The sequence below is a fragment of the Fundulus heteroclitus genome, chromosome 12 (assembly GCF_011125445.2).
Source record: "Fundulus heteroclitus isolate FHET01 chromosome 12, MU-UCD_Fhet_4.1, whole genome shotgun sequence".
Taxonomy (NCBI): domain Eukaryota; kingdom Metazoa; phylum Chordata; class Actinopteri; order Cyprinodontiformes; family Fundulidae; genus Fundulus; species Fundulus heteroclitus.
In genome coordinates, this window is record NC_046372.1 from 10,792,419 (window position 1) to 10,820,161 (window position 27,743).

At 39.3% G+C, this 27,743-nt stretch overlaps 2 protein-coding genes across 3 annotated transcripts in view; one reads left to right on the forward strand and one right to left on the reverse strand.

The window, feature by feature from the left end:
* The window catches only part of atxn2 (ataxin 2), a 41,369-nt gene extending 40,160 nt beyond the window's left edge, over nt 1-1,209 (reverse strand). The window contains exon 1 of the mRNA XM_036143903.1: nt 528-1,209. Coding sequence (XP_035999796.1) covers nt 528-637 — 110 coding nt within the window. The 5' untranslated portion in view covers nt 638-1,209. The remainder of the gene's footprint in view (nt 1-527) is intronic.
* A 3,314-nt stretch (nt 1,210-4,523) lies between these two features.
* On the forward strand, nt 4,524-26,720 carry mapkapk5 (MAPK activated protein kinase 5). 2 transcript variants are annotated; one of them, XM_036143904.1, is made up of 15 exons: nt 4,524-5,387; nt 9,426-9,499; nt 13,676-13,751; nt 14,180-14,277; nt 15,044-15,152; nt 15,255-15,344; nt 17,322-17,417; nt 17,505-17,585; nt 18,513-18,700; nt 19,762-19,882; nt 22,998-23,051; nt 23,264-23,394; nt 25,184-25,299; nt 25,485-25,589; nt 25,853-26,720. In XM_036143904.1, exons 1-15 carry the CDS (start codon nt 5,352-5,354, stop codon nt 25,945-25,947), a joined length of 1,470 nt encoding a protein of 489 aa, XP_035999797.1. In that variant the 5' UTR covers nt 4,524-5,351; the 3' UTR covers nt 25,948-26,720. The 2 variants fall into 2 exon arrangements, with proteins under 2 accessions (XP_035999797.1, XP_035999798.1); XM_036143905.1 differs by lacking the exon at nt 22,998-23,051 and having other exon boundaries at nt 4,525-5,387.
* The last annotated feature ends 1,023 nt before the right edge of the window (nt 26,721-27,743 follow it).

A 27,743-nucleotide genomic window follows, 5' to 3' on the forward strand; every position in this document is an offset into this window, starting at 1 on the left:
TCCGGCAGCCGCTACAACAAAGCAAGTGTGCGGAATTACAAACACGGGGCTGTCAGACGGCTAATTAACGCCGACCAGAATTGCCTCCCGGCCGATGTAGTAAAAAGCGATGTCGGCAACTTCGTGAACACCCGTCATTACCAAACGCGGAGAAGAAGAAGAAAAAAAAATTACATGAAAACGGGTGATTCGTTTATTTTATTTTTTTGTGCGTAATATAAAACCGTGACATTTCTTATTCAACAAGCGCAGCGTGAAACGTTACCCTTAACTTGCAACATTGCTGGACCGCGCAAGGCAGGCAGGCAGGCAGGCAGGCCTCGCTAGCAAAGCTGTATAACCGTCTCACGGCCCGCACAGCGGCTCCAACACGCGTACTAATTTTGGACCACTTAACACGAGTGTCATCTCTTAAAACTACGGCCGCGGGACGCATTTGGGTCCACGTTAAGAAACGCCGACCACATCGCCTCTGCTCGCTGCGTTTTTTTTATCATTTAACTTGGCTAAGTTCAGAACTCACAGACCTGCCCAGATTCGGTCTTCCCCCGCCGCTTCCTCCAGCACCGGAGGCGGCCGCACCAGCCGCGTTGCCCCCGCCGGGCTTGCCTCGATTTCCACCGGCCTTCATTGACATGGTGATCCCATAAAAGACGGCGTCTTTAAAAACGAACAGCTGTGGACCAGAAACTTCTTGGCGGCGTGTGGTTGTGTGACAGCTCGCTAACGTGCTACTAGCAGGCTAGCTGGTTAACAGTTGCTAGCCGAATTAGCAATCTCTACAAATCTTATTAAAACTGAAGGGGAACAATATATTTAAAAAAAAAACACGCTTGGTTAAATCCTTCAAAATTGACGTGTGCGTCACACCTCTTGTCAAAATGATATGAAATCCTGACAAAAAAAATCGTTTATCTCAAATTAGAGTTTACAGCTAGCTGGGCTCCTTTCCGTTGCTAACAGCGAAAAGACCAAAACAGTCTGAAAGGGGACAAAAACCAGCGGAGGGATATATGGAAGGTGCAGCGACTCATAACATTCAACTCAGTATTCATGCACTTTCTTGACATCCTTTTTTCTATCCAGACATAAAATCTCATATTAAATCTATATTGTCAATATTCCTGTATAAATACTCGCATGTTTAAAAGAATACACAGCCATCTGGGCACTATTTTCAGGAAGTCCGTGACTCTTAAATGGCTCCTCTGCTGCATCCACGTGAGCCGGCGAACGCACAAAACACAGATGTACAAACGGTATGTACGAGCTGTCAGTGTTTCCTGTTGGGGCATGACCGCTACAGAATAAATTACGGTACTCACAGTTAGCATGTTCATTAGAATACTGCAAAGTTCATTTAGAAAGCACATTTTAAAAACAATATGACCAAAGTTCTATGTAAACGCTGAAGTGACAAGTAAAAAGCTCCTTGCCATAGACATATAATGCATCATCATGTCTTTTAACATAAATATTTATAACTCATTAACCCCTTAAATGCCATCTCTTTTTTTTTTTTTTTTGGAAAAAACACAAAAGAGATTCCCCCAGTCTTTTATCTAAAAACAAATAGTTTAAACTTAAAAGCAAAAATCATATTGCACTGGTAGTATACGGAGAAAACGCATTTTCAATAGTAGTTAATTCCGCATGAAAATTCAAAAAGGACAAAGCAGAGCTTGCCCTATTTTTCTCGGAAAGAAAGAAAGAAAAGACGCATTTAAATTCCCCCCAAAATACACTAACTAATAAAATTATATTATGCCAAATGTAAAACAGAAAATGTCCAGAGACAATGGATGACTGCACCTCATCTCAATCAGGCTGAAGTCATGAGACTTTGATTAGGTCAGTCTAATGTTTTGGGCCATTGGGGTGTAGACTTTCTGGTGTCCTTCTGCATAGTCCAAGTGGGTTTGAGCTTAAGGTCACAAAATGCATGCCAGAAATTCTCCTTAAGGATTTTGTAGAGAACAGAATTCCTGGTTGCATCAATTATGGCAATTTGTCCAGGTCCTGATCGGAGAGGCAAGACCATCACATTACCTCTATGCATACCATTTCCTTTTTTGTCTTTCTGAATCGTGAACACTGACCTTAACTGAAGCAAGAGAGGTCAGCAGTGCTTTAGATGTTGCTCTTGGTTCTTTTGTGACCTTCTGGTTAAGTCATCAATTCCCTCTTGGAGTAAGTTTGGTAGAATGCTCACTCCTGGGAACTCTCACTACTGTTACAGGTTTGCTCTGTTTGTAGATAACGGTGCTCCCTGTGGTCCACAGGAGTTCCAAGCCTTGAAAATGCCTGGGTAACAATTTCTAGACTGGTCAATGTCAGTAACCTGATTTGTATTTGTTCTCAAATTTCTTTTGGTTGTGACATGATGTGGTTTTTGTTTTGTTTTAGATCTTTTATCCTGGTGCATGTTGTCAAACAGATTGTATTTAAATGATTTTCTTGATTCTACAAATCAGGTCATATTCCAGACTGGGTGTGGCTTGTAAAATTCAACTGATTTAAAAAAAATAATCTGGTCAATCACAATTAATTAATGGTTTAAGGATCGGCTCCAATTGATTTTTACATAGGGCCTGGTTGGTTTGAAAAGTTTTTCCCCACACATAATAAAATAACCAGATTCTTTTGAAAACTGCTTTTGTATTTACTCTGGTTGTTTTATCCAGATATTAAGAGTTCATTGATGACATGAAACATGTGAGTATGACAAAACAAGCAAGTTGTACAAAGAAATTTTCGGTAAATTTGAATATGTGTTCCAATGAGGCTCATTTGTCGGATTAAAAGTACCTTTAGGATGGTATTAAACACTTTTAATTATGTATGTATTTATGTATTAAAAATGTTTTTATTGGTCTGATGTAATATTCTAAGCTTGAAAGTTAATAATCATAATTAACAAAAAATAAATACTTTCTATGTTTATCTAATAAAATAATATATTTCACTCAGTGGATTAATTTAGAAAAATAAATCAACCTTTCTGTACTATTGAATATGACTGTATACTGTTTATGTGTAATTTGCCTAACAATGATGACAAATCCTTTCATTATTTAAAAGAAATATCAGAGATCACAGAAAATAGAGCTAAATCAAATAAAAACAACTGGATCAAGCTTACCTGAATTAGATTTTCATGTTTTCTTTTTAAAATGTCTCTTCAATGTATGATTACGCTAAACACGAGGAGATGTTGCTTACACTTGATTAGAGAAGTGAACCAATTCCTCTAATTCATTATTAACTACAGCAAACCTAAATTATTAATGTAAAACATTGGTCTTAAAATAGTAATGGGAGCAATCAACTAAATCTAGCCGGACAGTACCATGTGAAGTGTGATGACATGAAGTTGCATAGATTAGACAAATAAATCAACATAAAACTTTAAATTTTACACAGTATTTCAGTTACTGTAATAAGGTCCTTAAAGCGTTAATTAATGCACATCTAATTAAAATGTCCTTTAAATTACAGTCGAACTTAAGATATTCTAGGTAAAAAGCAGGTGCATATATATGAAGTACTGTGCACTCACCTGGGGAAGAAGAAAATTATTTGATTTCCAGTCATTATAAAAAAAATTCTTTATGTATCTTTTAATAATTTGGTAAAATAAACTTAAATACCCTTGAGCCATAAATTTCCCATAAAGTCAATTCAATTGTATTTAGGTTATAACCTCAAACCTTCCCTGTCCCTGCCTAAAATGGGCATCCCCATAGCACAATGCTGCAAGTACCTGTTTTACCATGGGGTGGTGTGTTTCGATGATTATTTTGTTATCATTGGCTTCTTGGTTTGTTAATTATGTTTTGAATGCTCCGCTTGTCAATTTAGGTAGACAGTCTTGTCATGGTAGATTTTTTGCGCCTATTTTCAGATGATGGATTGAACAGTGCTCCATGAGATGTTCAAAGCTTGATATATTGTTTTATAACCTATTTACTAATTAGGTGATTTCTCAAGGCAGTAGTTTGCTCTGAAATATATTTAGGGTTTTCCATACACGTAACCTACTTGTGTATGTAAAAAAAAGGTGTGAAAACTGTTGTATCCCCTTGCCTTCCATTTCACTGTTATTCCCTAACTTTTTCTGACCTATCACATGAAATCTCAATGTGTTTATGATTGTGCAAGACCAATTTGTTAACTACTAATAACTTACTAACGTATAGTAATATATTCTGGAGTTTAATATAAATCTGTTGTGCCTGTCTAAAGTTACGAGTTTAGACAACCTTTGATTAACCCTTGAATGTAAACTTAAATGCGCACTGAAAATGTGGGTCTTCATGAAGGACTCCTCGCACACGCCTCCCCAAAAAACAAATAAAGTTATTTAAAAATAAACAAATACGTATGTTAAAATATTTCTGTGACGCAAGAAAAACGTTGATTAATCAATCGGGGATGTGTTTTTATACGTTGCTTAATTTTCAAACAACAACCAACATACTCGGTGTTCATTCTCATCAGGCGTTGTGCGCGGACTCCTATTGAGTCGTGCCGTGTAGGGTTATGATGGAATTAACAAAATAGTCCAGAGATGGTGTGGACCACCGCTGGAAGAAAAAAAAAAAGAACCGGTTGACCCCGTTCACCGACCACATTAGGCCGTGGCAGCTCTGAATGTTCCCGTGCTGCTCTGGTGAAGAATGCTAACGTTTCTGTCTTCAAGCGGAGCTAGAGAACTAAACTTATCTCGTCGACATAAGCCGTCGGGAACGCGGTGTGCTCGCTGTGTCGTATCACAACCCCAGCTGTTCATGTAAATAGTCGTTCTTAAAAACCCCTATCTTCGGTCAGATTTCCCTCCCACCCCACCCCCTATGTTTGCGTTTTGACAACTGGCTCAAACCCGTGGCAGGAACAACCAGACGGCGGTGTTGTTAGCTTCGAAGCTAACCGTGACTGAGTCAGTCTTCGGTGGCTAAAAATATCGCCCACTGCGCCACCGAAACCGGTGGGCTTCGGTCCACGTTTGACTTCCGTCTTCGGCTTTTTATTTTTTTTATTTTTTTTCTGGTGACCTTGCCCGGAGTTGGACACTCTACATGGTCACCACAGCGGGATCGGGACAAGCGGAAGAGCGAGTCGGACCCCGAGGCTGCGAGCCGAGCTGGCCTGATCTGCCGCTACATCGTACGGGCTGCTGGGTTTCAGGTCTCCCGGTGGACCACGCTCGGCTACGGCTGGTCGGTGGCTCGATGACACCGGCGGTGATATAAACGAGCCCCGGGGGAGACCGAAACCTCGTCAAGGGAGCAGAGCGGAGCGACTTATTTCTAACTTTCTGAGACTTTTTTTTTTATTTGGAGCTGGGCACCATGACTGAGGACCACAACGCAGAAAAGTTCATCAAGGTAAGGAGGGAGGTGATCGGTGACAGCTGGTGTGTTTCTCGGATGTTGGATCATCCTTAACATTTGTGTGATTAATGATTTGGGGGTTTAGAAATGAAATCTGTGTTGCTTTCAGACGTTAAATAAAGTTTAGTTTGCTCCCCTCATCTCATCCAGCTGTGAAAGTCAGAGCTGTTTTTATTTTATTTTTATTTCTAGGATGGTGTTGTTGAGAAATTGCAGCATAATCTGGGTGTTCACTGGAGTTGCACATTTACCCAGTAACTGATTAAGCTGTTGTGATCATTTAACCAGTATCTGTTTCCAATCTACACATTTGTCGAAGCTTAGAGATACTGATAAGGATTTTAACCAGTTCTAGTTTCTCCAAACATTGGATAAACTATTTAGCCCCAGAGGGATTTGTTCTGTTTTTGCTTTTTCTGACACACTTTTTATAGGAAATCTCTCATTCTCAGAATCATCTTTTTTTAATGCGCACAAACAAGTAATCTGACTTTGATTTGAAGCGCTCACGGCGTACAGACGTGAACGAGAAATATAGAAACTTTGAAGGAATTTAAAATAAGGATAAAAGCCATATAAAAGGCATTAAAAAACTATTTTATTATTAGACAAGTATAGCCACAGTAAATACAAAAGGCCGTTTTTAAATGTGGAGTTTTACGTGGAAAAAGCAACTTACCGAGTTGCTAAATCATGAATTAACTTGCGATTAACCAGCTGTTTTGGAAAGCTGAGCGTAATTTAATCTCACACTCATACCTGGTTATAGCCAGGCCTGTAGATTCAAGAACCTTTATGACAACACGAAGTAGGCTAATGAATCTACAAACAAAAACAAACAAACATGGCCTTATCGAAAGAAATCCAACAGGTGAGAAGCAAAGGCAGTGACAGGGTTATGAAAGCCGTTTTCACGACTCTGGGCCTCCAGTGAACCACGGTCAGAGCCATTATCCACAGTTGGAGAAAACACAAAACACTGGTGAACCGTCCCAGGAGTGGGCAGCCTAGCAAAGTTACCCAACAAGCACACCGATGACGCATCGAGGAGGTCACAAAAGAACCCAAAACAACATTTAAAGCACTCCATGCCCCACTTACGTCAGCTAAGGTCAGCGTTCAGGACGTTCCAGCCAATGAGAAAGCTGCTTGAAAGGCCGACACCACTGCTGGCTAAAAAGAACATAAGAACATATAAGCCTTTCTGACGCTTGCTAACAAAATGATCTTGAAGATGTACGGGAAAACATTTTGTCTACCGATGAGACAAAAATGTAACATTTTGTAACGTGTGCCCCGTTACAACGTCGTAACAAACCGTTGGTGGTGTGATGGACCTGGGTGACTTCATAAAAATGATGAAGTGATTAATTTAACCAGAAAACACAGGAGAGTTTCCGGCTGTCGCTTCATTATCTCGACACGTTTTACTGCAGTTGTTGTCGCAAAGGGTGGAAAAGACGGTTAAGGGTCAACGACTTTTTAACCTGGACTGAGGCTGGTTTGGATAACTTTTTTCTTTCTTTTGTTAATGTGGAATGAAATCATCACTTGAAAACAGCTTTTGTTTTTGTATTTACTCAGAGTATCTTTGCCTGATGTCAAAGCTAGTTTGATCTCAAGCATTTAAGTGTGACAATAAAGATAAGATAAGATAGGCTTTATTGACCTCACAATGGAGAAATTCACTTGCCACATCGGTTCATACAGGAAGGTGCAGAGTAGGAAAGGTGCATTCAGTTATATACAGTGAATCTTCATATATACAATGGACCAGAAAGGATACAAAAAAATATACAAAAAGAAATAGGAATGGGCATATTATCTATCTATCTATCTATCTATCTATCTATCTATCTATCTATCTATCTATCTATCTATCTATATATATATATATATATATATATATATATATATATATATATATATATATATATATATATATATATATATATATATATATATATATATATATATATCTACATACGTACCTACACGTATATATGTGCATATACATACGTGCATACATTTGTACTGACATATGTTCAGGTGGTGATAGCAGCAGAAGTCACTAAGAAAAGGAAAAATAGAAGGAATTTGCTAAGAGACAATTACTATATAAACAGATCAGAATAGAATCATCCTGTATGTCTCATCAGTTAGGACATTTGTGAGTATTAGCATCCGTGGTACAGGCAAATGGAAGCACTGAGATGCACAATAAAAATAACGTAAAATACTTTTTTTCTAGCCTTTGTACCTTGAGGAGTGACGTGACGATGTGTGTGGAGGAGCCACTGAGAGCTGGTGTTTTAGACTGACTGTAGCATCTTCTGTTAGTAGTAACTAACAGCAATTATTGTGTTTATTCCCTGATGAATAAAGACCCTGGCCTTGAATTGGTGCTGAGGTTTCCTACAGGCTGCCATCATTTCCAGATCCGTCCATAACAGACCGAGGCTGAAAGCTCAGAACGATAAAATGGAGCAATTCTCCGGTGGCGCGTTCAGCCTTCTTGTTATCCGCTTTAAATCTTGCTCTCTCACGCCCTCTTGCAGCTTCAATGAAATGGGAAAATTATGGCAATATTGAAACGGCTTCTTACATCTTTGTTCTTCCGCTCGCCGCATTTGTAAAACCTCACCGATGCAGAAAATAGTCACTTTTGAGATTTCTCTGTTCAGTAACCCATCCACAGATAAAAAGAGAGGGTCCTGTCAGTAAGCCTTGGTGCTGTCACTGATCAGAATAAAGAAAACGGTTTTATTTTTCAGTTTCAAAACAGCTGACGAGGCTGGAAATCAAACTGATCTCTCTCTACGTTTCTATTCAAAATGGGCTGGATTTCACAGTGCTTGCAAAAAATGGATTACAGTCTCTACGATCAGTGTGTTCTTAGGAGGATGAGGAAAAATAATCATTCACTGACTGTAATATATTGAGTTTGGTATATTTATTAACGACACATTTGAGCAGAACTTAAGTTGAAGCTCAGACTATTTTCTGAGTTTCTGTCGTTCACGAGGAACACCACCCCGTAATCTTTTGTGTTGGCAGCAGTAATCATCCTGATGCGTGTGTTTTTGGCAGCTAAGTTATCGCCGTCCAGGGATAATTTGTGTTTTGGATACAACTAGACAAAGATAAAGTATATTTATATATGACACAACGTAAGGCTGTGAAGCAAAAATGCACATACTCTTATTAGCAATGTCAGTTTTTATACCACATGAATATACCTACTGAATTTGAAAAGCTACTGGAAAAAAAGTACACAGAAATAACTAATATAATCTCTTTTTTGTAGTGTTCTTCTCTTTTTTGCTGAATATTAAGTTTACAGGTACTAAGATTGGGGTTTTAGAAGCTGATGCCATTTTCTAATTTAGTTTTACATCTGATCTGCTGGTCCTGATTTCTGCAGAGGCTCATTTTATCTATTCTTTTAAGGACTAACGCATATAAGTTAATTTTTGTAACACTTATATTACATTAACACTCAAAGATAACTAGTGCTGACCATAAAAGAAAGAAAATGTGCAGCAGTTGGTTTGATGGAGGTACTGGTTTTAATTTCAACAACATGCAGGTAATCCTCTTTTGTACTATCATTTGTGCATCAAATCATTTTCACTTTATTTCTCTTTCGTTTGACTAAACTCAGTGCATCAGAGAATATTTTTTGTTAAGTCGTTTACAGAATAAAATGACTCAATATATATATATATATATATATATATATATATATATATATATATATATATATATATATATATATATATAATTTTATTATATAGATTATTTGACTCTAGTCTTTGTCCGGAGCCAATGAATGAACGTTGATTTGATCAATGAATGACTGACTGGTTGCCAGTGAGTCTAACAAGGTTACAGTTCTTAAAACAAAAGACCTTACAACTTAAATTTATTTTATAAATTAGGATATAACAAAAAAAATTTTCAGTACCATTGGCTGAATATTGCCTTGAAGGTATCAATTATGATGGACATTCTGGCTTGTTTCTTAAACAGGAGGCCTCCATCTTGGACGAATACATCATCAACTGGACACAGAAGTTGGGGGCTGGGATCAGCGGACCTGTCAGGTGAGGAAACAACGTTTATCCACCATTTTATTTATCAAACCAAATATAAGCAGACACGTATTTAACAGGAAATCTATTCAACAGTCCATTAGGATAACTGGTGATTAAATTACTTTATATGGAATCATTTTAATATTTAGTTATATTGAAGATGCCAACGTTATTCTTTATTGTTGCTGATCCTAGGGTTGAGAGTCCTGCATGTGTATAAAAGCCATTCCCACATGTTAACTATGTTTGCATGTTGTTTTTTCCCCCTTTGGATGTATTGCTTTGCGTTTACTGAGACGCTAACTTACAAAACCTCCTTATGATTGCGCCTGAATAAAGAACATTTCATATAACAAGCAAGAAAAGCTCAAAGTCTTTTGAGGAGGGGATTCATGAAAGACGGAGTTGTGCACATCCTTTAGCTGGCCCATGTTTGGGTCTCGTTTATAAAGCTTATAAAACGGGACATTAAAAGTACGTACGTCACTTTCCTCGCTAAAGTTGGGATCTATATGAAAAAAAAAAAATGTCCGGTCCTCATGGCAGATGGTAAAGTGGTGAATTGCAGCCAGACTGCATGATGAGTCCTCTCAGATGTTCATATCAGACTTTAATCATAGATGGACTTCATTATAAGCTTTCTAAACCCCCGTGTTATTCATGCTTGTGCATAAGCACCCTTCAAAAATAAATAACCAAATAAAAGAATGCCTAAGCCGTCTGAAATCTGAAATAAAAGTCTGCACAACATTTCGTCGGGGTTCCCTACCATCACATTCCTCTCCCCAACATTCACCAGGGTGGCGTGTTCCTCAGATTAACAGATTATTGTGACATGGTGCGAGTCAATCACTTTAATTGCTGTAAACGGTCAAATACACTCCTGCGTAAAGCTGCGTAGTGGATGCATTGTCGCTGCAATGTAAATGGGAGAATTAGGAGGGAACATGGTTTCAGCGATCAAAGCTTTTCTTGGTCAAAGCTTTTCTCAGCATATTAGTCAATCATCAGGGGTGATGATTGACTAATATGCTGCTTAAGACTCCAAATATTGCATTCTGCTACAACGTACAGGGGACAGTGGCTGCAACCCCCAAGTTTCAGGGTCCAAACCCTCAGAGTGGAGAGAACGTGCGCGCTCACCATGCAGCGCTGAGCCAAACGTCCTTTTAGCTTCCTTAAATGCTTTTTGTATTTTTTTTTTTTTTGTTGGGGGGGGGGGGGGGGGGTTTCTATATTTTTCAATTCAGTTTTATTTATATAGCGCCAATTCATGAAACATGTCATCTCAAGGCTCTTTCCAAAGTCAAATTCAATCAAATTATACAGATTGGTCAAAAAAGTTTCCTATATAAGGAAACCCAGCAGATTGCATCGAGTCTTGACAAGCAGCATTCACTCCTCCTGAAAGAACGCCGTCTGCATCGTTGATGGCTTTGCAGCAATCCCTCATACTGAGCAAGCATGAAGTGACAGTGGAGAGGAAAACTCCCCTTTAACAGGGAGGAAAAACCTCCTGCAGAACCATGCTCAGTGTGAACGTCTATTATCTCAGGGGAAACCTCTAATTCCTCCTGGTCTCCCCCTTCCTCTGCATGTCGTTCTGAACGCACAGCCTCAGAGGAATTTCAACACAGAGTACAGAGGTCATCCGTTTAAGACTGCGATCAGGTTTACTTCTTTACAAGTTCTTTCAATCTGTTCAACATATGTACTTTTACCACTGCTCTGTTTTGGTCTTTATTCCTCAAACGCTTCTAGGAGGAAAAAAAATGCAGTCCTTGTCTTTTTATATGTGCAGTTTCTAAGGTTTTCATCGGCTTCCTCTGCTTCCATCTCGGCATAAAGAATGATTCACAAATCATTCTCTGACTCCTTCTGTTCAGTCTGCGCTTTTTGAAGCTCTCGCAGGTCAACATCAAAAGACGGCAAGCTGTTTTTTTTCCACAAGTGTGTCGTTTTAGCATGAAGTGACGAGAAAGCTGAGAAATCGCCTCATCATCTCTGACTCAAAAGCCCCGCCGTGATTCATTCTGCATCGTTTCTGTCTCGAGCTGCTCTGACTCTGGCTGACGGGAAGCCCAACGTTCCCTGTAGTAATTCTTTAAAAAGGGCAGACTGAGTTCAGGGGCCAAAGGTTGAGGTTTAAAGGGAATTTGTTTACAAAGCACTGCCCTTTGATTTATTTATTTATTTTTTTTTCCACATTGTTCATAATCACCTATGTGTTTCACTGGGATTAAGGCCAACACAAAGTTGCGCGTAGTTGGAAACGGGGAGGAAATTGCTCAAATTGCATTTCATTTTCACTCCTAAATGTCTGCTTGTGAAGTTGGAAAGATTAAAAGAATGGTTCCCAGAAGGTGAAATTTCAGGTTGGGGAAGCTCGTCAACCCAGACCTCAAATTTAAATACGACTGCCTTGCGTATAAAGCTTATTTTATTTTCACTTTTGATGATCTATGTGCCGTTAAACCTTTCTCACAAACATCCACTCTTGCTCCAGAGTTTAAACAAACCAAAAGGCAGAGAAACACTTTGCTGTTACCTTATATTGTCACTTGTTAGCCCGGGTCAGGGCTCGTAACGCCCTTCATACGTCACATAAAGTAATCAAATCTTCTGAGTACCAGGAAATAAAGCCCATTTCCTACCTGTGGGGCTTGAGCTAAATTAGATTGTTTTATAACCTAACCCTGCACCCTGCTTTAAACTTTTTCCACAACCTTCTCCTTGCCCTGCCTGCTGTCTTCCTTGGTCATCGATCCTTTTTGATTACTCTAGCAAATCTTCCCAGAACATCTACACCGATATTGAGAATAAATGACATGCAAGAGGATTCCTAGTTACTAATTAAGTGACTTCTAAAGGTAATTGGTTGCCCTGGATTTTATTTAAGGGGTTTCACACTAAAGGGGCTCGAATACGAATGGATGCCACACATGAGATTCTTATTTGGAATAAATAATTTCAGTTCACAGTAATTCTTTGTGTCACGTAAAGTCCCAAAATAGAAAACAGGAAAGTTTGTGGTTGTAACTTTATAAAAGCTAAGGCGAAACAACGATCTCGTAATGATGATCAGGTTATAGAAATGTGATTTAATAAAAACTAATATTACTGTTGTTAACATATTGCCTACTTTAAAATGTTTAGTAAAGAAAGGGTAACAAAAAAAAAAAGATATTGATGCACCAATCAGGCTTTTTGTCGCAGAGTCTCGATTTTCTGTTTTCTTTTAACCTGAACTGCCTGTTACAGTTTTAAAATCTGATATTTTTAAAATACATTCATATATTTTTTTTTCTTTGTAAGGACTGTAAAATATAAGGGAGCAGAAACTGCTTTAGTTTTCCTGATGGTTTGAAACAAATAGAAATTGTAGAAATTATGAGATTATCCTCGTTTATCCGATAAGTGTTATTAACAAAATTTTTTTGGCGAGCAGACATAAATAAACAATACTGCACTGTTAATAACACAGGTATTATTAAAATAGCATACTCAAGAAATTAAAGAAGTGTACAACTGAGTAGGGGGATTTTAAAAAAATGTGCAAAACAAGTACATTTATTTATAAAAACTTCCCCAAAAGACTATTTGCTAGAAGACAAAAAAAAAACTGTGCATAAACAGCAGGGATTTGAACACTTATTGAATTTGGTGGGAGCAGAACTTGCTGGTTATGCAACTGGACAATTATCCAACCAACCAGCAAATCAACCTCTGAATGGTAGGAGGAAAAAGGCATGTTTTTGAAGTGGCCTAGTCAAAGTCTAGATTTAAAGACAATTTAAATATAGACTTTGACTAGGCCACTTGTGACCTTAAACAGGCCATTCATGCTTTAAAAGTCTGCAGTATGGCTGAATTAAAACAAAACCGCAACCGGTTATTGGGTTCAAGGCACGTTTACTTTTTCACATGAATGAAATTATCATTTTAAAACCGTTTTTAAATGATTCAGGTTGTCTTTGACGATAAAATTAGTTAGATCTGCAAAAAAAATTCTGTGAAAAATATCAAACAGAAGATACTGTAAGGGGGTAAAAATGCTCTTTCTTGACTTAAAGGTACAGAAACCTGTGTTAATTCTGTACGTAACCATGAAGCTGAAAGAAAAAAAGTTTGGGTTGTGCTGCTTAACGTGTTTTTGTTGACTCTCCTGTTCTCCTTCCTGTCCAGAGTGTGTGTGAAGAAGTCGACTCAGGAACGCCTGGCCCTGAAAATCCTCATCGATCGCCCCAAGGCCAGAAATGAGGTTGGAACCGCGGCCGCTGGCGCGATTAATCCCCATTGCTTGTCATCTCTGGCTGTATCAGCATGCTTTGTTCCGCCTGCCTGCTTGTTATCAGTCTTCGTTAATTCCTGTTGTTCTTTTCCCCGCCGCTCAGTCTTCTCGGCGGCGCTCTGTCTAGAAGAGCGTCTTTTGTCCCTTACGCTGTCGCCCCGCAGCAAACGCCGTGTCTGGCAGCCTTATCGTACCATTCAACAGCAAACTGTTATGAACAAGCGGCTTGAAAAGCAGCAGAGGAGGAGGGGGGGGGGGGGGGGGGGCAGAGATTTGCTTCACAAGCTCATCAGCTGTGAAAAGGCATCTCTTTCAGGCTCTTTTACCGACTCCTCAAATGAGGATTTTTTTTTTTTTTTCTGTGAAAAGTCGGAGCTCAGTCATTCTCTTCCATGCAGGTGCGTCTTCACATGATGTGTGCCAACCACCCAAACATTGTGCAAATTCTGGAGGTGTACGCCAACACGGTCCAGTTCCCTCATGAGTCCAGTCCAAGGTAATTATAGCACAGTTTTTTTTTTTACATCTTTAGCCTCATTTACGCTACCCTTTTTTTTTTAACGATCCATGCCGAGCTCAGACCGAGCCTGGATCAGTTAACCGTGCCGATCTTGGTTCTTACAACCATTTACACATCACGCTATCTCGGTTCCTCGCCTCCTAGTGACGATCTGCGGTACTACTGCTCTCTAGGACTGAAGGAGCGAATCAAGCACATAAAAATGGCGGCGCCCGTAACATTCAGAAAGTTATGTTTGGTTATATTTCGTTGTTTGCGGAGAGTCAGGCGAAGAAAGCAACCTTTGGTAAATTTACTTGACGGAGTCGGCTTTTGGGACGTGGATAAGACAAACAAACGTCTAATAAGGATTTACAGACGCAGGAAACAACGAGAGACGCTGAGGTTCATCACACTGCTAAGCAGAATCATCACTGGAAACCGTGTGGCACGGTAAGGAAGCTAGTATTTTTATAGTTGTCTGAAACCGTGAAATTAGTCAGCTGACTGTAAGGAGATGACGCGGTCTGCTCATGCGCTCTTTGTTATCAGAGAACCGAGCCAGTGAAAAACCGGGCCGAGCCCACCCATCGAACTGGTCTAGATTTAGCGCGGATCGGTTGTGTCTGGCGCGGTTCAGTTCAGTTACCGAACTGGGACCGTTCTCAGCACGGTTAAAAAAAGGGCAGTGTAAATAAGGCTTTTATTTTATCTCTTTATACCCATCCAAACCCTTGTTTTTTTTTTGTTTTGTTTCTGAAAGAGCAAGACTCCTGATTGTTATGGAGATGATGGAGGGCGGCGAGCTCTTCCACAGAATCAGTCAGCACAAGCACTTTACTGAAAAGATGGCCAGTCAGGTAACCAAACAGGTGCGTAAAGTCCTCAGTCAACACACCACGGCTTTAACAGCGCGGGCTGTTTTAACAAAGCTTTGTTGTGCTCACTGTGCGTGACGTGTCGTCCACCCATAGATCAGCCAAGCATTGGCTCATTGTCACTCCCTGAACATTGCACATCGCGACCTGAAGCCAGAGAACCTGCTCTTCAAAGATAACTCCCTGGTAAGCTGCACGGCCACAAAAACAAGTTTTTTTGTTTTTAGGTCAAGTAAATGTTGGAAAGAAAAATGGATGAAAATGTGTTTATTTCCAAATATTACTTATTCTGTTGTTTGAAAGTATCATTTATCTATCTATCTATCTATCTATCTATCTATCTATCTATCTATCTATCTATCTATCTATCTATCTATCTATCTATCTATCTATCTATCTATCTATCTATCTATCTATCTATCTATCTATCTATCTATCTATCTATCTATCTATCTATCTATCTATCTATCTATCTATCTATCTATCTATCTATCCTTGTCAATCCGTTCACCCATCCGTCTATTCATCAGTCCATCTAATATACCGTTCCTTTGTTCATCATTCATCCGTTCATCATAATGTCCCTTCATATATCTCTACGTTCATGCATCCAAGGCAAGTTTATTTATGTAGCTCTTTTCAGTAACAAGACAACAGATCCATAAATCTATATGTCCATACATCTGTACATCCATCCGTCCATATGTCTATACATTCATATGCAGTGACGTGCGGTGAGGTTCATAGCTGGTGAGGCACTGACGTCATCAGAATCAGATTTGCAAATAGATGCATAGATTGACAGCAGTTTACAGGTTATGTTTCACTTCTGCATCCTTACACATACAAATTGTAGCTCACAAAACACACATTTCCTTAAAAAACAAAACAAAATAAATGTTATTACTGTCTTACCTTTACTTATAAATGAAGTCCATGCGTCGCTCCTTCTGCACAAAAACATCCGTCACTTTGCGGTAGAAGTCCTCCTTATCTTCCTTCAGTTTTAAAAGTCTCTCTGTCTCAATGGAGATCACTGCCAGGGAAGAAAGCCTTCCTTGATCCGTCCTGTTCCTGCTGTATGTTTTCAGTCTCTTCAGGGCTGAGAATGACGCTCCACTCACGCTGTAGTAGCTGGCACCGTGAGCTGTAGCTACTACGTAGCTGGAGCAACTTTGTCGCCTCAGGAACAGTTACAACAAGATCCTTCTCGGCCAAAAAGTTGAGAAGCTGTCCAGGAGATTTGCATGCATCCCTCACCGTTTTTGAGGGATGAATGCAAGAGAGGGAAAAAATCACTATCTCTATTATAATCTATCGCTGCACTTGACTTGCTTCCCGAATCGTTTAGCCTAGCTCGCTGTCACTTACTCGGCAGTTGAGGAGTGAACAAGACGAACGTCTGGGATCTTGAGCGCCCCCTGCCATGAGGCAAGAGAACTGCCTGCCTCACCTCGAACCTGTTCTCTGCCGTTTATAATCGCTCATTACACGAAACACGTTACACAAACACAGTTGGTGACGAAAAGCACTGTACATTATATACATAAGCTAAATTATTGGAAATAAGTTCACATATTAAATTTGTTTAAACCATGTTATTGACGCCGTACAGCAACATGCTCTCTCCGCTTAGCAGCCAGCGCAGTGCCAGGGGTTGCGCAATCCAAGGTGATGCAGAGCTCGCTGCTGCCTCACCCGCATCGCTTCCAAGCATTTGAATGGGAAAAAAAGAAAATTCAGCGATTTTGAACAAATAAAAATCGAAATTGGTGAAGCTACATGAAAAATAAATATTTTTTAGTACAAACCACCGGATGAATATAACAATTTAAATTACTTTATGATTATATATTTTCTTTCTTTCCATGATGGCTGGTGAGGCACTGCCTCACCTGCCTCCCCTGACCGCACGTCACTGTTCATATGCCTTTAAAGGTCTGAGAACTGTGAAAAGAAATAGCCTCCTGCTGTGGAAAATGAATAGGGACCCTTTGTGGAGCACTGAAGCTCAGTACTTCTTTTTTTTTCCACCAACTGCAAACAATATAACCACATTATATTATGGAGATTCTGTAATATTAAAACATCTGAGACTTGCTTCGTATGGATTGTGCTCTTTCTTTTTTTAAAAAGATGTTTCTGTTCTTTCCTGCCCTGCAGGACGCACCTGTGAAGTTGTGTGACTTTGGCTTTGCCAAAATCGATCAAGGAGACTTGACGACCCCTCAGTTTACTCCTTACTACGTAGCACCTCAGGTAGAAAAAAGGGAGAAAACAATAATTAATCTGCTTCAGTGATCAATTTAATTTATGGATGCACCACTGATGTTGATTTCTGTTCAGGTACTTGAGGCTCAAAGAAGACACCAGAAGGAAAAGTCTGGAATTATACCTACCTCACCAACTCCTTACACGTATAACAAGGTGGGACTCACTTCAGCTGAAGCGAGCATCGCGTAAAAGCGTGCAGTGCAGGGCTGGAACGGAGGTGCTGCAAGTCTGAATCCGTGTTTAGGTTTTTATTGTCCTGATTGGGGGGGGAAATCAACAGGTTTAACATTAAGCAGCATTTCCTTAATCCAAATTCTTGGATCCTGCTTCTGCTTTTTCAGTTTATTCAGAGCTCTAACGGCTTACAGGTCAAAAAGATCAAGACTACCTTAAGTTCTGGGTCAAAATCTGCCTTTTAAATGTAAAAGTATGAAAGTTGTTTATCTAATAAATGATCTTTATTAGATAAACCTTTTAATCAACAGCTATTGTCCAAAGTTGTACATTACACTGCAAAAAACGGATCTAAAAATAAGTAAAATGTTCTTAAAGTTAGTGTATTTGTCCTTGATTTGAGCAGGTAAATAAGATTATCTGCCAATGGAATGAGTATTTTGACCCCTGAAATAAGATAATTAGATATACTGCACTTGAAATAAGATGATGGAGATGAATTGTTCCTATTTTAAGCGCAACAATCTTATTCCATTGGCAAATCATCTTATTTACCTGCTCATATCAAGGACAAATACACTAACTTTAAGAACATTTTACTTATTTTTAGATCCGTTTTTGCAGTGTATAAAGATTAGAAAAACTAAACTAATACATAAAATAAAGACAGTCTCGGAAATCTAATTTGCTGTGATCTGAAGAAATAAAAGGATGAAGCACACAGCAGCTTTGACGTAAATGCTGGGATCACTTCTTGTGACGTGCAAGGTGGCTCCTCTCCCCGTGCTTTGTAGAAAAGTGCTGGAAAGCTTTACGACTTGTTTTTTGTGGAAGTCTGCATGCATTTTATAAGTTTATTGCGGCCATCGCAAATGGAAAGAAAAGGTTATCGTCTTATCTCGGCAGAGCTGCGACTTGTGGTCGCTGGGTGTGATCATCTACATAATGCTGTGCGGCTATCCTCCGTTCTACTCGAAGCACCACAGCCGCACCATCCCTAAGGACATGAGGAAGAAGATCATGACGGGCAGCTTTGATTTCCCAGAAGATGAGTGGAGCCAGATCTCTGAGATGGCCAAGGACATTGTACGCAAGTAAGACTCTCTCCTTTTTTTCTTTTAGTGATTTAAAAAAAAAAAAAGAAAACCTGAAATATCAAATAGATGAGTCACACATTGTTTTTTTTTGATTATTTAATTTCATTTTTTTTTTAAGTTTTGCCTCTGCTGCAGTGATGAAGACAAAAGGAGCAGAGATGTAGGAGGACAGGTTTATCATTAGAGTAACATTTATTTTACTGGCCCTTGACTGAAAAACTGTTGGATCTCTGGGAAGGGGCCAAAAAACCGTTTCAACTCTAAAACGATCCAACCTCTGGAGATCAGATACTGATTGATGGAAAAACGATGAACTCACCTGTAGTATCCTTCCTTCTAGGGCTGAACGATTTTGGAAAATAATCTAATTGCAATTTTTTCTTTTCTTAATATTGCGATTTAATGCGTTTTTTTCCCCAGTTTAATTTATCATTTCTTTTTAAACATATACAAACAACAAATCATTTTGTTTCCTCGCTGTGCAGATTAGTTGCTAAAAGACCCGCAGCATCTAAACTCGGAGCAGTAATGATTGCGTTCTGCCTATGATATATTTCAACCAAAATTGCAATTTTGACTTATCTCTGCATTAACCACAAGCAACAAAAATGGCGTCTAAATAAAGACGTTTGTAAACAAGGATTATTTAAAACAAGAACTTTTAATGTTTCTATTAATCAGAATATTATTCAAGAGAACAGCTTTTAGATGATTTGGACATCAGTCTTTGTTGAACATAAAGTCCAACCAACAAGCAAGTCTCTGTATTAAACTGATTGACCTGTACTTAATGCTATATATGATTATATAAACTCTAAAACAAGTAATAAAATTAGTTTATCTCACTGCTGCAACTGTCTTCCCTTCCATGTGGAGGCAAACCCACTTTAAACATTTTACTGACACCTAAAGGACGTGTCTAATTTCCTAATTGTTTCATAGCCAAAAATTGCAGACCTCTGCGATTTGGAAATTGCATTTTTTTAAATCGCGATTATATTGAAAATGCGATTAATTGTTCAGCCCTTCTTCCTTCCCTCCCTTTTATGGCTCTGTAGGCTCCTGAAGGTAAAGCCAGAGGAGAGGCTGACGATTGAGGGAGTCTTGGCTCACCCCTGGCTGAACTGCACCGAGGCGCTGGACAACGTGCTGCCGTCTGCACAGATGATGATGGACAAAGTGAGTTGGAGGCTGCAGTTCTTGACCGGACCAGTGACCAAAGCCTTTTTCCCTGCGCGGCGCATTGCAGCGTTGCTCTTCTAATTGGTCGAGTGCCTCGTCCAATTAATCGTTGGTGCCGCTTGAGTCTTTTCACGTTTTCTCAGTTTGCAGCCACAAATCTCAGTTTATTGCATTTAATTCTATGCGATACGCCGTTGTGTATTTGTGCACAACTCTAATAGTGAAGAAAAACAATACTTTTTCTTTCATTTTACTCTTCTTTACTTTTTTTCCTTCCTTTTCACAGAACAAAAGCTGAAAAATGTGCCATGCATTTGTATTCAGTCCCCTTGAGCCACGTGTCTTTTTGTTTTATTTTCTATTTTTTGCACAATATCTCAAGCTCAGTCAGATTGAATGGATAGTGTCTGAATGTCAGTTTTCAGGTCTTGCTTTAGATCGGCAGTGGGAGTAGCCCATTCTAACACATGGACAGGGCTTCAATCCAAACTGTGCACCCCTGCTCCAACTCGCCTGGACCAAGTGGCTGAATTACCCATCCAGCAGGCCGTCACGTTCTGCAGAGGCCTGGTAAAGAGCTGTTCATTTGATTCACGTGTTGGAGCGTGGATCCATCTAAAAGTTGCAAGACGTCAGACCAGAGTTGGAGCCCCGTGGTCGAAACCATTCAGCTGCACCTCTGGCTGTGTGTTAAAGGTTGTTAAGGTGCATGAACCTGAACCTCTGCACCGGTATCGAGTCCTCTTTTTAGCATTGGAACTGTTTTTCTCCGGGATTGCCCTCTTTCCTGCTCCTGTGGGAAAAAAACAAACCGTTCGATCTTGGTATGCTGCTCTTAAAATGCAAACAGTTTTACTTTTTACTAATACGGTGGCTTCAGAAGTCGTCCGGTTGGACTTTGTTTCAGGCTATTGCACTGCAAAAACAGAATTAAAAACAAGTTAAATTTTCTTAAAATAAGTGTATTTGTCCTTGATTTGAGTAGGTAAATAAGTCTATTTGCCAATGGAATAAGATTTTTCCTCTTAAAATAGGAACACTTCATCTCCATCATCTTATTTCAAGTGCTGGATGTCTAATTATCTTATTTTAGGGGTAAAGATACTCATTCCATTGGCAGATAATCTTATTTACTGGCTCAAATTGAGGACAAATAGACTAACTTTAAGAACATTTTACTTGTTTTTAGGTCCCTTTTTGCAGTGTGGCGTAAAGGAGGCTGAAAACAAATGCATGCCACACTTTTCAGATTTCTTTTTGTAACAAATGATTGAAAAAGCTACAAATTCTTTATTTTCCACCTTGCAATTTTGCACTACATCATGTTGGGCGGTTGCATAAAATCCCAATCAACTAACTGAGCTGAAACGCTTGCGGTTGTAACCAGGGTCCGAAATTAACACTCGCCAGTCGCCAAATGCGAGTAAATTTCCCGTTTGGCGAGTGAATTTCAGAGGGCTAGCTGCCACATGGCGAGTAAATGTTTGTACCAAATAAAATAAAAGTAACATAAAAATAACAAAACCCATACGATCCGTTCACAGCTCTGTCCATCCAGAGCTCAGTCTAGACCCGCCTTCTGCGGTGCTGGTTCAGCTTCTTTCACATTCAGAACCAGTCATGGCTGAACGCTGGATCAGAAAACAGATCTGCTAACCAGATACAGTCTAAAACGCCAATTAGTCTGTTTATAAGTTTCGTTCTTATTTATTCTGATTTTTTTTAACTACCTGCGCTGCGGCTCTGTGCTTCACCGCTCTTACTGCGCCTCCCCCGCCCCCTCTCGGAGCAAGGTGCTTTTATCAGCGGCCAGCCTTCAAAACGTGAATCGCTACGTTTAATGTCCTTCCACTCGTACCAAAATGTCCCAATTAAAGTCAGTAGGAGAGTCGGTAACTGTTTTTCATGCTCTTTTGTTTTTAACGACACAGAACCAGCGGTGCTTCGGTGGGCGTGGTGCGTTGCGCAAAATTACGTTACATGTAACCTGTAACATCGGGGGCGCAGCGCACGAGGGTAAAATCCAGCAGCGAGATCAGCGTAAAGACGCAGCGTGAACCCTGAGTGCTTTAAGTGTTGCAGCTGAGGGGAAAATTTTGAACCATACACAGGGGCGGTTCTGAACAGGGGCCAACAGGGGCCTATGCCCATGTAGAACTGTTCCTGGCCCCTGTCATGGCCCCTGTACTAAAAACATGTTAAATTTCTTAGGATGATAAATGCTGACAAAGATAACGTGACTGACTGGTCATTTGGATCAGTTGTATTTTTTTCGTTTATGGTTTTACCCAATAATAAAATAACAAAATAATTTAAAAAAATATATATAAAAAAAATAACAATAATTAAAATCAAGCTGTTTCACGTTAAGCTCCCGCTGTATTGAGAAAAGATCAGGGGTCTGCAACCTGCAGTTCCAGAGCCACAATTGGCTCTTTGGCTTACTTAATATTTTAAACGATGAAATGTTGACCTGTTAAGTTCCCCCCCCCCCCCCCAATCTTTTGTTCTGTGCCCCTGTGAAAAAACACTGGCCCCACCCTGACCCCCCCTGCTACATTTGGTCTAGAACCCCCACTGACCGTACTGGCTTGATGAAACTCTGCCTCATTCACAAATAAGGCCAACATGGATAGAATAATGATAATCTGTAGTGTTTTTTATCGCCTGGATGTGAATCTCATAATTCATATTGTGTCTTTTATAATCAACTACAATATATATATTTTTTTTATTCAGGAAACAAAGATTTCTCTTCCAGGTTCCAGTCAGCCACGCCCCCAACCACGCCCCCCATAATTAACATAATTTCACTCTTAATTTTTATAAAAGTTGAGGTCTGGTCAAAATTAATATTTTGGCCGGTAAAAAATATGCCTGGCCGGTTGATTTTTACATCTACCGGCCAACTTGGCCGGTGAATAACAAAGTTAATTTCGGACACTGGTTGTAACGTCCGAAAATGTGAAACGGTTCAATACTTTGAGAAGGCACTGCAGTTTATCTCCTCTTATAACTCGAACCGTTTTTGACAATTTCTGAAAGTACATTTGATAGAAGGCAGCCTTAGAGATTGAAGTAACGCACTGTGACCATTAACGTTATTTTGCAGTGCCTTTTAAGTGCCGATGAGACCATTGCTGTTAGAGAAGTGGGCGAGCAGAAGGTTTGCTATGTGTTTTTTTTTTTTTTATAAACCCTTCTCACCGAAGTCACCTTCTCAACCAGGTTCACGGATAGAAACATGGCTGGGGAACAAGTTTTCTGTCGGCACACGGGGTCACCTTTCTGCAGTGATTGTCACGAAAACGCTTCGGCTGAGACCCGAGTCTCACGGGTGTGTGTGTGTTTCTGTGGGTCTGATCTCTCCCTGTCCAGGCGGTAGTCGCAGGCATCCAGCAGGCCCACGCGGAGCAGCTCGCCAACATGAGAATTCAGGATATGAACGTCAGCCTGAAGCCTCTGAACTCTGTCAACAACCCAATCCTCAGGAAGCGGAAGCTGCTGGTGTACGGTCACTATTACAATATCCCCTAATAGCATCGTCATGATATTACTAACTGTACTGATATGCAGTGACTCAGTAATGAAAAAGCAGAGTTTACCAAAGTTTTTTTTGTTTGTTTGTTTTTAAAATGTCTAATTAGGTCTCCCCGCATAATGTTCTTATTTAGAGATGAGTGCCTATATTTGGTGTACAATACAAATAATGTCAATAACAAGTAGACATTTGTTGCTTTGATAGGATGTGAGAGTAAAAACATCAGTTGGGAGCTGTTAATCAGAAGCATTTCATGAATCAGTCATCAGCGTGAGCAGCTCTGTTAGGGCGAGTAAAGCTGATTGCTGAAACAATCTTTAACTTGGTGGCACCAAATGTGACACAAACGTGCTCCAGGACCTATCCTCTCAGAAAAGTACGTCACGTCACGTTGAACCCAAAATGGCCGCAATGTTTCGAGACGGCCGTCATTTGAAGTGGTTTTAAACAGTGTTAGATTTTGATAAATTTAATGCATTAATGCGTGCCTCCTATGTATAGAAACATGTGATTTTGAGTATGAAAATTCCAATTGAGCAATTCACAAAATGGAAATTATTGAACACTAAAACGATAGTGATAGGAGTGACGAAACGCTCTCTTAGCGATGCTTTTAATTTGAGCAAATGCCTGTTCAGCGTAGAGACGTATAGTTACTGTAATAATGTGCATGTTTCATTTCAGCAGTATGGCTTTCACTTTGTATCTTCCACACTTAGCGTGACAGATTAAGTCAATATTCCATTAGAGCCTTTCACTTATCACCAAATTTGCCATAATTTTGCGAGACTGCTCTGAAAGTACTGATTCTGAGTCATGCAATGACCGCCTTCTTGAAAACTGGTGGCCATTTTGGATTTTCAAGTGGGTAATATGATTTTCTTTTTTTTTAAAAAATGGGTCTTATACTTCATTTGTGCCACATTTGGTGCTTGTACCATCACGTAAAATATTTTTATGTAATATTAACTTAGTCTGGTGTGCTATGTGGGGAAATGGGAGAAAAGGCATCAGCAGTGGAGGTAAGGAAGCAAGTGGAAAGGAAGCGAAACGTCTTCAAACTACGGAAAACAAGTCCAGATGCTTTGTTTTTTACTTTTTTTGGAATGACCATGACCTGGATGACTGAGAATCTTCACCAGCAACTGGAAGGGGTTATAAGGCCGTTTCCAAACTCCTTGTCTATTATTTTACAGTAACAATAATTATTAACATTTCAGTCAATTGTAAAACTCATCCCAGCATCAAAGTGTTCAGTGCTCCTAGACAGTGGGGTTAAACTTCTTACCCCTCGGTGCTAAATGGTCGAGGTGAAAGTACTCCTTGGATGTCAAACTAGGCATTAAAAGGGGACAATGTATTTTAAACGCTCCATTTCCAATGATTACTGTTACTCTGGATTTACTTCTCTGCAAAGCTTTTCGAGTCAAATTGGAGGGCATCTGTCTAACATCAACAGGGCAAAGCTTAGCAGCAGGTTTACAACAGAAAGGCTGCAAAAGAAAATTATCTTAAGTGTTGCAGGGGCCTAATCAACAGCAGCACACAGAAACGACTACATATAAACGACCTGCAGAAGAATATTAGTGCCAAACTTTGCACAAAGCATCGTTCAGGACTGATAAAAACGACTACTCCCACTTAATACTGCTAAAGGTGTCGTACGGCCTGCTGAGACATAGTTTTATTATGAGTTTTTAAAACCTTCTTTTTAGTTTCCCTCTACCTCTGAATTTTTTTTTTTGTTGAACTTGCAGCCCCAAGCCCACAGACAGTTTCTTCATTCACGACCCAGAAAACGAAGGGGAAGACTCGAACGTGGCGCTGGAGAAATTAAGAGATGTCATAGCACAGTGCATACTACCACAAGCTGGTGAGTGAGTGCTAAACCACTAAAAGCAGCTAAACACAGTGCTATTTATGAAAGGTGACTTTTCCTGTCTGACAACGATGCATGCGTGAACAAATAAAATTGGTAAAATATTGCGAATATAACTCCATATGCATCATAGTTTTTACACATGATACTAACTTGGCAAAATGTTTCCTGCTTTGCAGGAGAGAACAAGGATGAGAGGTTAAATGAGGTGATGCACGAAGCCTGGAGGTTCAACAGAGACTGTAAGCTGCTGAGAGACGGCCTGCAGGGTCTCAGCTGGGATGGTCTGTACACTTTATCTCTATTGGCTCTGATATATACTCTTAAGTCCTTCTAACTATTAATGGAAAACTTGATTATTAGCGACTCGTATCAAAACATTAACTTTGGAGTAGATTTTTGTCCTACTGTCCCTTGAGTTGCACAGATTTTCAAATCTATACAGATAATATAACCAGCCAAGAAGGAACTTCACATAAAGTCTTCCTACAGCTGAGTGTCTAAATCATCGTTTATCAAGGCTTTGACTCCAATGTTTTTATTGCAGGGCGATCTTTTTCCGATAAAGTTGACCGCTTGAAGTTGGCTGAAATAGTGAAACAGGCGATTGAAGAAAAGACGAATCTTCAAGATTCTCATTAGTCAACGATGACTTTCTATCCTTTTTTTTATTGTTTATTATATTGTTTATTATGACTCTTTTTAATCCATATCTGTAAAAACTGTTTTATGTCAAATGATGTGCAGTTTTTTTTTGCCTCCTTAATTTCACTTGTAAATCCTATTGTTGACCTATACTGGAAGAGCTACTGTACAGCTGTACATATATTTCAAAAGATTTGTTGGTACTATCATTTTTTTTAATGAAATGGACAATTGCAAAGAACGTGGAAAAAAAATATATTTTCATTTTTACAAACAAAAAAAAATGATAAAAGAAATCTGTGAGAGAAATTATTTTTTGGGAGGGAATTTTTATTAGCTGCTTATTGAAGATGTCGTGTTTTATCCCAATTATTTTATTCCTTCTTTTATTTTTTCTTTAATTATCCTCATTGTAAGAGTTTTATTTATTTAAACTGAAAATTCCAAGATTTTATATCTTTCTTGTAGCTCGATAGTGGCTCTAAAGTTTAGAGAAGCTGTCTATGATGTGACCTTTGTTCTTCCACTCTGCCTACAGGTATATATACTTAACAGCCGTTGTTTTTGTTGTTTCTGTTGTATCACACTTCCTTGATATTTCTAATATGTAGGACAAGGAGGATTGAGAATTTAGGTAAATGAAAGCGTCATAGAGCAGAGAAATACCCCAAGTTTTATGTTTTGCTGCAGACTTCCATTAAGACCGAAGAATGCATTTAAAAGAAGTGTTTAAATTAGTGTTCTATAATCAAAGGGCATATATATATATATATATATATATATATATATATATATATATATATATATATATATATATATATATATATATATATAAAAGTTTCCTCAAATTGGAATTAGTGGGGGAAAAAGTTGTCCTAGCTCATTTTTGTTCTCTGCCTCTAAAAAGATTATGAAATCCAAGCCACATTCGACACCAAAGGTTTGCCTTTTTGATGTAAATCAGTTACAGAAGTGCTCAATTGTTGCGTCACACCTAAAAAGTAAAGGTCAGAGGTAAACTTTATCATCCCGAGGGGCAACCTGGTGTGTAGACTGCAGTCTTGTAAAAGCAAGCGGACAACAGCAAGAATAAAAAAGAAAAGGTCTGAGTTCATCCTCTTGTTGTCGGGTTCACCAAGCCGATAGAAAAAAGGTGTTTCCAGTCTGTGTGCTCTACTGCGGGGCGTCCTGTACCGCCTTCATGAAGGTTGCAGGGACGATTCTCCCTTTAAGGGTGAATGCATAATACATCCTATCAATTTTACTGCAGATATTTACGATACCCTGCAGACAATCCTTGTTTTTTTGTTTTTTTTTTAACTGAACACGACCCGTACCAGCATGTAAAAGAAAAGGTACGAAGAGACTAAATAACACAAGAATAAAGCATCCTCAAAAGACAGAACTGACACAATAAGTGCACATGGCGGTGTGCGCTGTTGGCCACTGACTCAAACACCATACCTCAATTTGCTGTCAGCAGCCACCGCCAGGTGTCATGGCACCAGCTCAACTGTTTGATTCACTGTTGCTCCAAGTATAAAAGTCAGAATCCCGGATATGTTGTGCTACGTCTTCATGGACAAAGAGATTTTTTTTTTTTTATAATAAAGAGCGCTCTTTAGTCAAACTTTGCAGTCGCCTCAGGCTTTTCTTTTTAGGGAAAACACTAAAAAATACTCAAAATAAGAGAAATAATTCCGCCTGCAGTGGATCACAATGTTAAAATGCCAGCTTGAATGAGACCAAGAAAACCTTTAATCTGACATGTAACATGTACAGTTTAGCTGCTT